General features: G+C 52.6%; 1 protein-coding gene across 1 annotated transcript in view; it reads left to right on the top strand.

The window, feature by feature from the left end:
• SRGAP3 (SLIT-ROBO Rho GTPase activating protein 3) overlaps positions 1–9,609 on the top strand; it is a gene marked incomplete at its 3' end in the record, with an annotated part of 68,145 nt that overhangs the window by 37,587 nt on the left and 20,949 nt on the right. The window contains exons 5-7 of the mRNA XM_031061627.1: positions 2,147–2,209; positions 6,666–6,851; positions 8,227–8,355. Of these exons, the coding sequence (XP_030917487.1) occupies positions 2,147–2,209; positions 6,666–6,851; positions 8,227–8,355 (378 nt within the window). The remainder of the gene's footprint in view (positions 1–2,146; positions 2,210–6,665; positions 6,852–8,226; positions 8,356–9,609) is intronic.

The raw sequence follows: 9,609 nt of genomic DNA, 5'->3' as shown, positions 1-9,609 counted from the left end.
GCCCACCAGCCGGTCCTGTCCTCCCCCAGGCCCTGGGGCAGCCTTGGCTTGGGGCCTGTGAGTGACCCTGGCGGCAGGGGTGGCTGGAGGGTGCCTGTGACTCCTGCAGGCTGTGGGCTCCAAGGCCCTGTCTGGAGACCTTGACTGCAATTACTCACATTAGAATCACAGGATGGTTTAGGCTGGAAAAGCTCTCTGAGGCCATGGAGTCCAACCCTTCCCTCAGCACTGCCAAGGCCACCACTAACCCATGTCCCCAAGTGCCATGTCCACACAGCTTTAAAATTCCTCCAGAAATGAAGAAACTTCTTCCAAATATTCAACCTAAACCTCCCTGGCACAACTTGAGGCTGTTTTCTCTTGTTCTGTCCCTTGTTCCCCGTCCCCTGACCCCCACATGGCTGCACCCTCCTGTCAGGGAGCTGTAGAGAGTGAGGAGTCCCCAGACATCTTTGGGCTGTTTTTTGGGGGATGCAGCTCTATCACAGCTCTATTGTGAATTAGCAAGCCCCAGTGAGATTTTTGGGAGCAGTGATGGCCACCAGTGTTGGTGGGCAGGGGACAGGGACTGGGCTCCAGTCCAGATGAAGGTTCCTGGTGGCCATGGGCCTTCACTGAGATCCAACCTTGTGGTCACTGGCATCATCCTGGCACCTCCCTGGTGCCCATGGGAGTGGGAGCAGTGTGCTCAGTCGGGTCTCTGAGGATGGGGCTGTCCCAGGTACCCTGGCACTAACTCAGGACACACTGTGGTTACTGCGTGGGACTGTCACCCTTTAGACTCCTTGCTTCAGGCTTTGCTTTAAGTCTAACTTCTAATAATCTAGATTAAACCTTCAAAGTCTGTAGGTTGTCCCATTGACTGGGATTAGAGGACCTTTCCATGTTGAGGGCTTCTCTCATCACCCAGACTGGTGGAATGTTGTTTTCCCTGCCCATGTGCACAAAACTTCCTGGAGTTATTTGAGGAAATCTGGGAGAAACTGCTCAGAGTTGTTTTGGTTTGGTTTAGGGGTGGGAGGAGGGGGGTGTCTATACTTAGTTTAAACACATCTTCAAGCTATAATAAGTATTTCCTAGCCAAGAAGATTCCACGGAGAGATTTGTGGTGTAATTACAGGCAGGCAGGGAAGCAGTGTGAGCACATCCCAGCACCTCCAGCTGCTGGGTTGCAGCAGGAGCTGGTTTGGTCTGCAGCCAAGCTCCAGTGTTGGGCAGCTCCCCATGCTGTGGCCTCTCCATGAAGGGCTGTGTCCATGCTCTAGGAGGCTGGCAACTGCATCTGCCTCATCCTGCCTGGCAAGGAGAGGGAAAACACAGCCTGATAATGGCATTTCAGCAGACAGGAGGATGCCAGGAGTTCCTCACTGGCAGTGAGTGTCTCCTCAGCTGGCTGAACTTTGGCTGCTGCTGTTGTGAAACTGGAAACTTCATTATATAACTGTGGTGTAGCTATTTTGTAATGTCCTTTTTCAGAGATGCTTTGGTTCACTCAGGTCAGAATAGTGAAAATGAGCTACTGAGGAGGAGCTGGGGGGTGGGTCATGGCCAAGGGAATTGTAAACCTGGGATGCTGGTGCTGGGGAGCCCTGGTAGTCTTTGCTCTGAAATACCAGCGTTGGCTGGAATTGCAGGTCCAGCAGCAGATGTGTTTAATCACAGAGCAGCAGGGTTTTCAGATCAAGGCAGATTGATGGGTGATGCTGTGGGGCTGGAGAATGCCAATCTAGGGCACACAAATGGCTGTTGGATGATGTACACCCTGCTAGTCTCAAAATGACTCTGTGTCAGTCCCAAACTAGGGGACAGTGTTGTGTGTTATACCCAAATGGGGAGTTGGCTGAGGGCTGGGAATGAATTTTACCAGTGGAAGGGCAAAGCAGTATTGCCTGTAATTTTAGATTCATCTGTTTTGCAGGGTAAATAGGTTAAATGCTATGAAATTCCTCCTCATGGTCTCTAAAACCCAGTTTGGGTGATCCATGGGCAAACGTCAACCTCAAATGAACACGGAGCCGCTCTGAAACTGCATGAGACTTTGCTGTGCTGTGCATTCACGTTTATGATTCCTCTGAAATGTATTTTCATTTTAGATCTGCATGTTTTGAGCATAACAGTCTCACCTCTTCTTGTTTTTGTCTTGCAGAGCAAGGAGATTGGCCTCCAGATGCACGAGGAGCTCCTGAAAGTCACCAATGAGCTCTACACGGTGAGCACGGAGCCATGCCACTGTTCCCAGCCTGGGGAGCACAGGCATTTGTTAAAGCAAGTCTGGGGAGGCTCTGCCCTGGCTGTCCTGCAGCGTGGCCCATTCCTTCCCCTCCCGTCCTTTGGGAGATCTCTCCTCACTGAGGGGTGGCAGTGCTGGAGGCCAGGGGCTGGGTCCCAGTGCCCAGCTGCTTCCCTGGAGCCTGGAGGGGCTGTGTGGGTGTGATCCACTCAGATCCCTGTGCCTGCAGTGCCCTCACCTGCTGGGGCAGTCAGATCCCTGTGTCTGCAGTGCCCTCACCTGCTGGGGCTCGGGCTCCATGTCACCTTTTGGCCCTGCTCAGACCCTGGGTTGGTGATTTCCAGGCACCAGTGGCTCTGAGCTGGCCTTGTTGTCTGTTGGACACCTCCCTGCCCCTGTGAGCCCTGGGGGGATGGCTGAACACGACCTTCTGCTGGGGAATGCAGAAAACTTCTGGCTCATAGGGGAGCTTCTGCCCTGAGGAGCACTTTGGCTGCAGAGCTGTCTGTGCCTCCCAGTGAGATCATGTGCTGTTAGTCAGGACATGGCTCTTCAAGCAGGTTTTCATAGCAGAGTAGTAAAAGTCTTTGTGTTGCTTCTGCCTCTTGCCCTGTAGCAAGTGTTTTTTTTTTTAATATTTTATTTGTGGTTTAGGAGCAACAAAACCATATAAAGTCTGCCTTTTGTTGGAAAATTGAGATAATATATTTGCTTTCTTTGGTTTTATCAGTAACTGGTACATAAATAATGCTGCAGTAGGTTTATTCCTAAACAATCATTCTATTTCATCTTTTTGAAAAACAGGCCTAAACAACAGAGCATGAATGATTGTATTTCAAATTTCTGCCATAAATCTCCTCTTAACAGGTTGGTTCCTGCACTGGCTGTTGAAGGATTTGATTGCTGTGAGACCTGCAGTGTGGGTGGACAGCAGATCAGATTAAAAAGCCTGCGTGAGATTTGGGAGTGCGTTGTTGATGGTTGAATGTCACAAGCTGTGTTAGGGGTGGTGACTAATTAGGATTAATTACAGCAGCAGCATGACAGATGCACAACAAGGAAAGGCCAGCAAGGGCTGTGCTGAGCTGCAGAGCTGTGGAGCAGCCTGCTCTGAGCCCAGCCACGGGACAGGGCCATCCCCGGGGACACTCTGCGCTGTGCTGAGGCCCCACTGCAAGCAGTGGCCAAGGAGGAGCACAGGCTGATTCTGCTCCTCCTCACAGGAGCTGAGGCTTCTGCCATTCACTGCTTTGCTCCATGTGCTGAGCAGAACGGGCTTGAATGGTGAAACAAACTGGTTTGAATGGGAAACCGGGGCAGCTGGAGGAGCTCTGTGTTTGCCTTCAGCCTTGCTGCTGAGATAACAAACTGATTGTGTCATCCAGGCGGGGGGAGCAGGGAAGGGACGTACTTCAAAAGCACGAAGAGAAAGCCTGTGGGGCAGTCAGGGTCACCTCACACGTGCTTGGTGCCGCAGCTCCTGCTCAGACTTCTGTTCCTGAGGCGGCAGGTGACAGGGGCCCAGCTGCCCCCGGCTCAGGGCTCTGGGGGTGCCTGGGGACGCTTTGGGCCGAGCTGCTGTCGTGTGTTCCGTGCAGCACGCTGGGTGCCCACGAGCAGGCGGGGGCTGTGGCTGCTGACAAAGCCAGACACGGGGTAGGGGCCTGGCTCACAGGACACCAGGCTGCTGCTGTGTCAGAAATGTCACTTTGCTGTCACACAGAGAAGTTGATTTTCTTGCCTCTGGCCAGGCCTTTACCCACAGCTCATCTGTGCCCTGGCAAGGCTGCTTTTTAAGCCTCTCCGAGGGGAATTCTGTGCACTGGGTGGAAAGAACAATTTTTTACAGGCTTCTCAGGCATTCACTGTCTCAAACTTGAGCCAAAACAACCGCATTGATTTTAACTCAGCCTTGTTGCTGTTCTGATGCAAGTCACCCTGTGGAGTCTGTATGGAGAGAACCAAAGCCACACTGATTTTAATCAAAATGGAAGTGGATGACTTTCATTCTGAAGTGGAGATGCTTGTGAATGGTTTTGTGCAGAAATAGTTCAGCTGTGAGTTAAAACCAGCTTTGTTCCTTTGGTTCCTCCTTATGGATTCCAGAGAGAGGTACCAGCTGGAGCTGGTAGAGGCAGAAGGCTGAGGGGGCCTGAGCCTGTACCTGACACGGTCACCCCATTTCTGCTCTGGCTCCTCTGCTGGGTCAGAACCTTGGGGATGAGCTGTTGAGGAGAACAAAGCCCTTGTAGCTGGAGACTGCCAGCAGTGCCATTTATGGCCGGTATTTTGGCAACAGCCTTTATCCAGAACATGTAATTAATATGGAAAACACAACTCGTGTTGTTAAATAACTAATGAACATTGGAACATATTTTTCCTCCTTGGCTGCAGCTAATTAACTGATTTGCAGGAAGGATCCCCGGGACGCAGCTGTGGCAGTTTGTCTTTGTGTCACAGCACTGCAGGCCAGGGACAGCCTGAGCTGATTGCAGGCACTGAGATGGCACCAGGGAATTGCAGATCAGGGCTGATTGCTGCACTGCAGGCTGGCCCCGGCCAAAATTAAGGCAGATATAAACAGAAATATGCTCTGAGTTTCCAAGAGTGAGCTGTGTGGCAGGGCAGCTGGTGAGGAGCACAGTGAGTTGTTTAAGGTGTCTGTTTTGGTTGGGTAACTGTCCCATAACCTTTAGATTTCACAAAACCCCTGCAATTTGGAGCCCTGTTACTGGTTGGGCTTCTCTGTCATGTTGTGTCAGGGCCTCTGTGCTGCAGAAACCTTTCCTCTTACTGCCTGCAGCCCTGATATGCAGCACTTTGCTTTTCACTTCCCTCTGTGTGTTCACAAAAAGATGTAGGTGGTGAGGATGATGAGGGCTCAGTGAAACCCTCTGGTCTTCCTCTTTAAGAAAATCCCAGGAATCATCTGATCTGTGTATGTCCTGTGACATTCACTGCAGAAAAGGCAGTTTGAAATATGTGTCAGGAATCTGTGGGGCTTGGAAATGCTGCAGCTCAGGGCCAAGCAGGAGCCTTTGCTCACTGCCCCTTGTCTGTCCCTGCATTGGGGTGTCCCTGGCACTGGGATGTCGCTGCACACTGGGGTGTCCCTGGCACGGGGGTGTCCCTGGCACTGGGGTGTCCCTGGCACTGGGGTGTCCCTGCACTGGGGTGTCCCTGCACTGGGGTGTCCCTGCAGCACCAGGTTTGTGCACTCTGAAAGGCGTTGGGACCCTGCTCTGGCTGAGGGCTGTGCTTGGCAGGAGGAGGGGCCCTGCAGCTCAGCCTGACCTGCTCCAAGTCAAACACTCCTGGGTCCTGCTGGCAGCTGAGGAAAGCTGTTTGCTTCATTAAGCCATGTGTAAAAATCCCCTGCCTTTGGGGGTTCCTGCTTGTTTTAACCCTTGGGCCTCAGGCAGCCCATCCCAGTGTGTCCCAGCGTGTCTCAGCCTGTCCCAGTGTGTCTCAGCCTGTCCCAGTGTGTCCCAGCATGTCCCAGCGTGTCTCAGCCCATCCCAGCCTGTCCCAGCCTGTCCCAGCATGTCCCAGTGTCCCAGGCTGTCCCAGTGGAGTGTCCCAGCCTGCAGTGCCAGCCCTGCTGAGGCTGGTTGCAGTGAGCAGTCAGGCACTGTGTGCTGTGTCAAGGCAATGTGAGATAAACCACCCACATCCCAAAGGGAGATGATAGAAAGGGACAGTGTGACTAAAGGCATAAAGAGAGAGGAGCAGATGTGTCCCTCTTGCCAGCTCCATTAAAATGATCCAGTGTGCCCTTTGGGCTCTTGTTTCTGAAAGGGAAGGTTGTGCTGGAAGTTTTGCCTGTAGAGTGTTCCAGGACCAGCATCATCCCTCCTGGATCTGGAATGTGAAGGAGAAGGTGCTGCTGCACCTATGCTGGCACTGCCTGTGCCTGCTGGTGGCAGCAAGGGGAGGATGAGGTGGTGACAGGAGACAAACCCCATTTCTGCCTGGGGATTGCAGCTCCTCCACTTCTGGGTGGTTCTGCTGTCTGGGTGCCACAGCAAGGGCTGTCTGATGGCTTAGCAAGTCCAAGTGTAGGAACAGAGGGGTTGGGTCAAAAGGGAGTTCAGAGTGACTGTGGCCTCCCTCACAGAGACCCTTATCCCATCTGCAGAGCTCAGAGGTTGTTCCTCATTTCCCTGCTGGCAGGCACACGGTGCTCTGACTGCGGGTGTGTGCTGGATCATGTCCCCCCAGTGGGACTGAGTGCCATCACAGCTCTGAGGCCAGCCTGGAGCCTCTAGAAGCAGGGCTGGGGCTGGGATTCATCTCTGAAGCTTCCCTCCCCACTCTGTTCCTTAATGCCACAGTGGCCCCACGGCCCCTGTGCCCTGCCCAGGGCTGCTGGCTTGTCCTGCTCCGGTGCTGCAGGTGGCCATGGGAGGGGGCTCAGGACCTCCTGTGTCTGCAGGTGATGAAGACCTACCACATGTACCACGCAGAGAGCATCAGCGCCGAGAGCAAGCTGAAGGAGGCAGAGAAGCAGGAGGAAAAGCAGTTCAACAAGTCAGGGGACATCAGTGTGAACCTGCTGCGACACGAGGACCGGCCGCAGCGGCGCAGCTCCGTCAAGAAGATTGAGAAGATGAAGGAGAAGGTGGGTGAGAGGGAAGGAAGAGGGAGCTGGGCTGGGGCTGGGGCTCCCTGCAGGCAGCAGGGGTTTGCTTCAGCCTTGTCCTTGTCTGTGAGGCCATTCTTGTATCCCTGGGAAGGGGCTAGGAAGGCTGGTGTCTCGTGTGCATGTTGTGCTGAAGGCAACCCAAGGAGGCCATCGCAGGTGTCATCCAGGACCAGCTTCTAGAGAAGGCTTGACTCAGAGGCAGGATGGCATGACAGGGACAGGCAGTGCAGCCTTGGATGGAGCGGTGGATGTGCACAGGAGCCACCTGGAGCCTCCAGGCTGTCTCTCTGGAGGGAGAGCTGAGACAGGCAGCTGGAGGGGCCCTGGGGGCGATGGCTGCTGGAGCACAGCACAGGGAGGGGTGCTGGGAGCTGCTTCTCCAGCAGCAGCTCAGGCCAGGCGTGCTGGGGGCCTGGCTGTGCCAGCTGGGAGCCCAGAGGCTGTGCTGAGGAGGGCAGTGCAGCAGGGTGGGATGCACCCTGGTCCGGACAGCAGACCCTGCTCCGGGAGGCTGGCGTTTGTCTGGGATGTGTTATTTAAAGATGGGCTTTTAAAAATGAGCAACATCCTTGGGGTTGCTCAGGCACTGACTCCTGGTAGCAAAAAACCAGCTGGATCTATGAAATAGCAGTGTTCTTCCTCTGTAGACTGTCTGGGAGTGAGAGTGCAGTATTTAGATAGATTTGCTAGGCAAAACCCTTTGTGCTGTTCTGGCCTTTGCAAATCCCTGTGACCTCAGGATCTCCACAAGTTTTTGTGTTAATTTTGGAGAAAAGGAGATCGTTTCCCCAGCCAAGGATACATTTGCTCACTCGCTCACCCAGCCCTGCGACATTTCTAACAGTGAACTTCTCGGAAGGGTTAATCTTTTGATTCAGCCTTCAGAGCAGGGATCTGCCTGAGCAGATGTCTCAGATCTGGAGCACATCTGCTTTTCTACAGTTTTGAATTCTGGGTCCTGTTCTGAATTGTGCAGCTTGGGCCTCTGGGCCAGATTCCACTTTGATACAGCTGCACACATCTGGAGCAAGTCCAAACGTATGTCAGCATTTCTGGGGGGAAAATTTGGCCCTCTGGTTTTGACTGATGCCAAAATACCCATCAGCAGCTGTGCTCAGGGACTCCAAGTACCTCTGAGCAGGATGCACTCATAATGGCTGGCTGACAGTGCGGGGGGTGTTCAGATGGGATCTCCTCCACCCTGGCAAGGTCCCTGTTTTCATACCAGATACCAAGTTTCAGTAATTACCTCATCACACCCAGGCTGCAGGGTGCTGTGGGGGTCTGTGGCAGGGGAAACTGTGCCAATACCACCCTGTTTGTGCTCTGACACTGCATTCTGCTTTTTCAGAGACAAGCCAAGTATTCTGAGAACAAGCTGAAGTGTACAAAAGCCAGGAACGACTACCTGCTGACCCTGGCAGCCACCAACGCGGCCGTCAGCAAGTACTACATCCACGACGTGTCGGACCTCATCGATGTGAGTGCCTTCCCGGGCCCACCAGCCTGCTGGGCTCCTAACTGCACCCCTGTGCTGCTGAAGGGCTGCCTCTGGGGCCTTAGGGTATTCTTAACTGGGGCTCAAGGTGTCCTGTGAGTTGGGTTGCCTTGGGGTGAGCCAGGTGAGACTGAGGTTTCTTCTTGGCCCGTTGGTTAGTCTGGATTTGAGACAGAGAAATGGTCCCCAAGGTCAAACACAGCCTTGGTTTTGGTGCTGAACCAGAGGGGTTTTTTCTCTCTGCTACTCGGTGACTTTGGTGGGGATTCAGCGCACGTGGCAGTGCTGTCCTGGCTGGGGAAGGCGCCTTGGGGCTTTGTCCCGCAGGGAACAGCCTCAGGGCAGGAACTGCTGGAGGCAGCTTCATGGCAATGGCAGGAGCTGAGCTCTGGTGACTCCTACAAACTGCTTTGAGATGATTCAGAGAAGGGATTTATCCAGAGAAGGGATTTCTGCTTCTTCCTTTATCGGGCATCCCACAGCGTGTAGATTTCACTGTGCAGTTTCTTCCTGCTGGAGTTGCCTCAATGAATGCATAAATAGCTGAGCTTGGAGCACTGAGTTACCATCATTACCTAAATGTGCAATTTAAAAAGCTGCCTGAGTGTTTACCTCCTTTCCTAGCCCATTAGCATGTAGTTACACTTCTGAGAATTAAAGTAAGTCTGATGCAAATCCCCGATGACTTCAAGATTTTGGTATATGATAAAATACTCTTCATTATGTTTTGTTCTCTTTATTATTGAAGATGTGTTAAGAAACAAGTTGATCTTGGAGACATTTGAATGGCAGGGTATGAGAACACCTTGATTTATCTGCAGGCTTTCTGCTTTTGCAGTGCATGTTCTATCTTTCTTTTGTTAAATTATTTTTTAAGCAAGAATGACTTAGTTTTGTGGAAATTTTTGAACTTTGATTTTCTGGAGATTTGCTGAGTTCCATTTTAGCTCTGTCTGTTTATATTATTCTTCCCAACTTTTATTTCCTCACTGACACTTCCTCTGGAGTCAGCAGATGGCATTTCTCCCACATTCCAGAAATCCCTTCAGGGACTTCAGCTAAAGCATCTTTAACATGGAGCAATGAAATTTCCCCAATTATGAAGCCTGTTCACCAAAGAAACAAAATACTGGATGTGTGAGCTGAGCTTGCATGAGCCATGCTCTGAGCCCGGCTGGGCACACTCTGAGCCCGGCTGGGCACGCTCTAATCCTGGCTGGGCACACTCTGATCCCG

This window comes from Geospiza fortis, unplaced genomic scaffold (assembly GCF_000277835.1).
Source record: "Geospiza fortis unplaced genomic scaffold, GeoFor_1.0 scaffold128, whole genome shotgun sequence".
NCBI classification, from domain to species: Eukaryota; Metazoa; Chordata; class Aves; order Passeriformes; family Thraupidae; genus Geospiza; species Geospiza fortis.
Note: the sequence above shows the minus strand (reverse complement) of the source record. Positions and strands in the feature narration are given on the sequence as shown.